At 39.0% G+C, this 4238-nt stretch overlaps 1 protein-coding gene across 1 annotated transcript; it reads right to left on the reverse strand.

Annotated features, from left to right (window-relative positions):
• Window positions 1-533: 533 nt before the first annotated feature.
• LOC141618411 (uncharacterized) lies at window positions 534-3568 on the reverse strand. Its single transcript, XM_074435505.1, has 8 exons — window positions 3106-3568; window positions 2778-3004; window positions 2498-2663; window positions 2314-2380; window positions 2194-2215; window positions 1839-2066; window positions 1694-1780; window positions 534-1208 (listed from the first exon to the last, which is right to left on the reverse strand). Exons 1-8 carry the CDS (start codon window positions 3566-3568, stop codon window positions 534-536), a joined length of 1935 nt encoding a protein of 644 aa, XP_074291606.1.
• Between the last annotated feature and the right edge of the window lie 670 nt (window positions 3569-4238).

Consider the following 4238-nt stretch of genomic DNA (forward strand, 5'->3'; position numbering starts at 1 on the left):
TTTCCCAACCGTCTTATTTTCCATCGTCCTTGTTCCTAAAACAAATAAGGTAATCGTTCTTTTAATTTAGAAATTGTTTTAGATTGTCTAGAATTGGAATTAGAGTTGGGTGTGATGACTGGTTGTCTTGTCGATCGCGGTGTTAGGAAGGGGAGGTTGTTGCAGTACACTAAGAGGAGCACTGCAGATACAGAGTAGCCTGCAACTGAACTACACACTTACAACCTTGACAAACACCAATAATGGAGCTGAGCTTAACCTTGACGATGATGTAAAGTTATTTGAGAGAATTGTAGAGAGATTATAGAGAGAGAATTAGAAATGTAAAACTGAAAAGTATATTGATTGAATGAATATGTTTGTTACAATTTTGATGTGTTTATATAACAACTTTTGCCAGCTAATGACAACCAACAAACTAACAAATTGGCAGCTCATTAACAACTAACAACCTCTAACAACTTTTAACTAATTCAACAAACTATGATGTACTGCATCATACTTTCCCCCATCAAAAATGACTTGTCCTCAAATCAATTATTAAGTCCAGGAATGACAAAGTTTGGATATTTTGCTTCAAATGCTAAGGCAGGTTCCCATGTAGCATCAAGGTTTGTAAATCCTTCCCATTGAATTAAGTACTGAACTTGAGCTCCATTTTGGAATTTAACAGTCCTCCTATCCAGAATTGCAGCAGGTTGGAGTGCTTGATCAGCTGATTGTCCTTGTAGCCAATTAGGTATGTGAATGGCAATAGGCAGTATTCCTCTAAACTTCTTAAGTTTTGACACATGAATGACATCATATATCTGAGCAGTAGTAGGAAGTTTTAGCTTGTATGCAACCTGTCCAATTCTTGCCTCTGCCTGAAAAGGTCCTAAGTATTTATGAGTTAGCTTTTGGTTAGCTCTTTGTTGTACAGAGATCTGTCTGTATGGTTGAAGTTTGAGCCACACCCAATCCCCCACAGCAAATTTTCTATCAGACATGTGCTCATCTGCCAGCTGTTTTATTCTAGCTTGTGCTTTAACCAAATGCAGTTTAATTAGTGTAATCATCTGCTCCCTCTTCTGCATTGACCTGTCAATTGCCTCAACATCTGATTCACCTAGTAAGTAAGGCAAGTACAATGGTGGAGGCTGGTTGTAAACCACTTCATAAGGAGTATGGCCGTGAGATGATGAAATGGGTATTGAACCACTATTCAGCTAATGGCAACCATAAACTCCATTCCTTAGGTTTGCCCCCACACATACACCTTAATTATGCTTCCAAGCACCTATTTACCACCTCTGTTCGGCCATCTGTTTGAGGGTGATAGGCTGAAGAGAGTTTGAATTCAGTTCCTTTTAAAAAAAATAATCCCTGCCAAAATTGACTAAGGAACACTGAATCCCTGTCACTGACAATACTCCTAGGCCACCCATGTAATTTGAATATGTTGTCAAGGTATGCTTGAGCTACTTAAATTGGTGTATAAGGGTGGGGTAGTGCCACAAAATGAGCACTCTTGCTTAATTTGTCCACTACCACAAATATGACATCTTTTCCATTGGATTGAGGAAGGCCAGTAATGAAATCCATGGAGATATCTACCCATACCTCTTCTGGAATTGGTAGTTGTTGTAGTAACCCTGGATATGCTACACAATCAGCCTTAGCAGCTTAGCAAATGGTGCAATTCCTCACAAACCTTATCACTTCCTTTGCCATTCCCTTCCAGTAAAACAATGCTTTTACCCTCTTCAGAGTATATCTCTTCCAGAATGCCCTGCCTCTCCTGAAGCATGAAGCCACTGCAGCAACTGTTCCTTTAATTGTAATTCATTGCCAATTACAATCCTTCCTTTCTTTCTAAGGAAATCATCTTGAAGAGAGTAATGATTCACAGGTTGTTGTTGATTTAATTTCTGAATAATGGAGGTGAGGTGTTCATCAGTTGAGTAGCTGTTAATAATAAGTTGCCTGAGATCAGATGACACCACTGAAATAGCCATTAACAGTATTTCTGACCCCTGGACCCTCGAAAGACCATCTGCAACCAAATTTTCTTTTCCATTCCTATACTGTATTTCATAGTCAAATCCCATCAGTTTAGACAACCAGAATTGCTGAAATGGAGTGGAAATTTTCTGCTGTAATAGCCATTTAAGACTCCTTTGATCAGTTCTGATGAGAAAATGGTTGCCTGACAAGTATTGCTCTCATTTCTGAACTGCAAATACAATTGCCAGCAATTCTTTTTCATATACAAACAATTTCTGCCATTTGGGTCCCAAAGCCCTGCTAATGTAAGCCAAGGGATGGTTTTACTGCATTAGAACTGCCCCTATTCCATCATTTAAGGCATCTGTCTCAACAACAAATTTCTTTGAGAAATCTGGTAAGACCAAGACTGGAGCAGTAGTCAGAGCTATTTTTAATTTCTCAAAAGCTTCAGTAACTTCTTGATCCCAAGTAAATGCTCATTTTCTCAACAAATTAGTGAGTGGCTTACTTATTACTGCATAGAATCTAACAAATTTCCTGTAATACCCAGCTAAGCCTAGGAAGCTCCTCAATTGCTTAACTGATGTAGGTACAGGCCATTTTACAACAGCTTCAATTTTCTTTGGGTCAGTCTCAACTCCATGTCCAGAGATAAAATGACCCAAGTACTCCACCTTCCCCATAGCAAAGGAACATTTAGATGCTTTAGCTGACATCTTATGGTACTGCATCAGCTGAAACACTTCCTCCAAATATTTCTAATATTCTTCTGGTGAACTGTTGTATACCAGTATATCATCAAAGAATACTAATACACATTTCCTCAATAATTTCTTAAAGACAGAATTCATCCAACCTTGAAAAGAAGCTGGTGCATTTGTTAGACCAAAGGGGATTACCAAGAATTCATAATGGCCCTCATGAGTTTTGAAAGCTGTATTATAAACATCCTCCTTATTCATTCTGAGTTGATGATACCCAACTCTTATATCCAACTTACTGAATATGCTTGCTCCTAACAGCTCATCAATATGCTCATCAATTACTGGAATTGGGAACTTATCCTTGACAGTTCTCTTGTTAAGCTCTCTATAACAATGCAAAGCCTCCAAGTACCATCCTTCTTTCCCACCAAGACCACTAGTGATGCAAATGGACTGCTTCTATTCTGAATAATACCATTGTTCAGCATCTTATCCACCAATTTCTCAATGATATCTCTTTGCTTAAGTGGATATTTGTATAGCCTGATGCTCACTGGGCTTGCACCAGGTTCCAGTGGTATTCTATGATCAAATACACTCTTAGAAGGAGGGAGACATTTGGGTTCCTTAAACACTGCATTATATTTGTCCAAGAGAGTCCGAAGTTCAGGGTGGGTGTGTGGTTCAGTGTCTGCTGTCACAGATAAGTGGTTGAACTCCATATCTAAGCTATTTGGAGGAGAAACCAGTTGTAGTAAACACAACTTAGATGCCTGAGACACCAATTTCTGTGAAATTTCTCCCTTATAGACCTTAAACTGAGTTGCTGGTACTCCTTGCAATTTAACTGCAGCACCTTTCCATTGAAACTCCATCACCAATCTTTTAAAATCCCACTGAACAGGCCCTAGGGTACTCAGCCATTGCACCCCCAAGACCATGTCACAACTCCCTAATAGAATTAATAAGACATCTGTAGTGAATCTCTAATACCAATGTTACAGTACACTAAGAGGAGCACTGCAGATATAGAGTAGCCTGCAACTGAACTACACACTTACAACCTTGACAAACACCAACAATGGAGCCGAGCTCAACCTTGCCGATGATGTAAAGTTATTTGAGAGAATTGTAGAGAGATTGTAGAGAGAGAATTAGAAATGTAAAACTGAAAAGTATATTGATTGAATGAATATGTTTGTTACAGTTTTAATGTGTTTATATAATAACTTTTGCCCGCTAATGACAACCAACAAACTAACAAACTGCCAGCTCATTAACAGCTAACAACCTCTAACAACTTTTAACTAATTCAACAAACTATAATGTACTGCATCAGAGGTTCGCTTACAGTATTTAGAGCCTGATTTAAGGTTCTCTAGGGTTGTCAAGAATGCGGCCGTGAGGCTTACTCTATTTTGGGTTCGGTTTCGGTGGAGGTTCGCTGAGACCGTGAGTTATGGGTAGTTCGAGTTAGCGCACTAGGTTGAGGAAGCAAGTGGGGTTGGTGTTAGGGACAGTAGCTATGGTGTTTTCCTATTAATC

The sequence above is a fragment of the Silene latifolia genome, chromosome X, assembly GCF_048544455.1.
Source record: "Silene latifolia isolate original U9 population chromosome X, ASM4854445v1, whole genome shotgun sequence".
NCBI classification, from domain to species: domain Eukaryota; kingdom Viridiplantae; phylum Streptophyta; class Magnoliopsida; order Caryophyllales; family Caryophyllaceae; genus Silene; species Silene latifolia.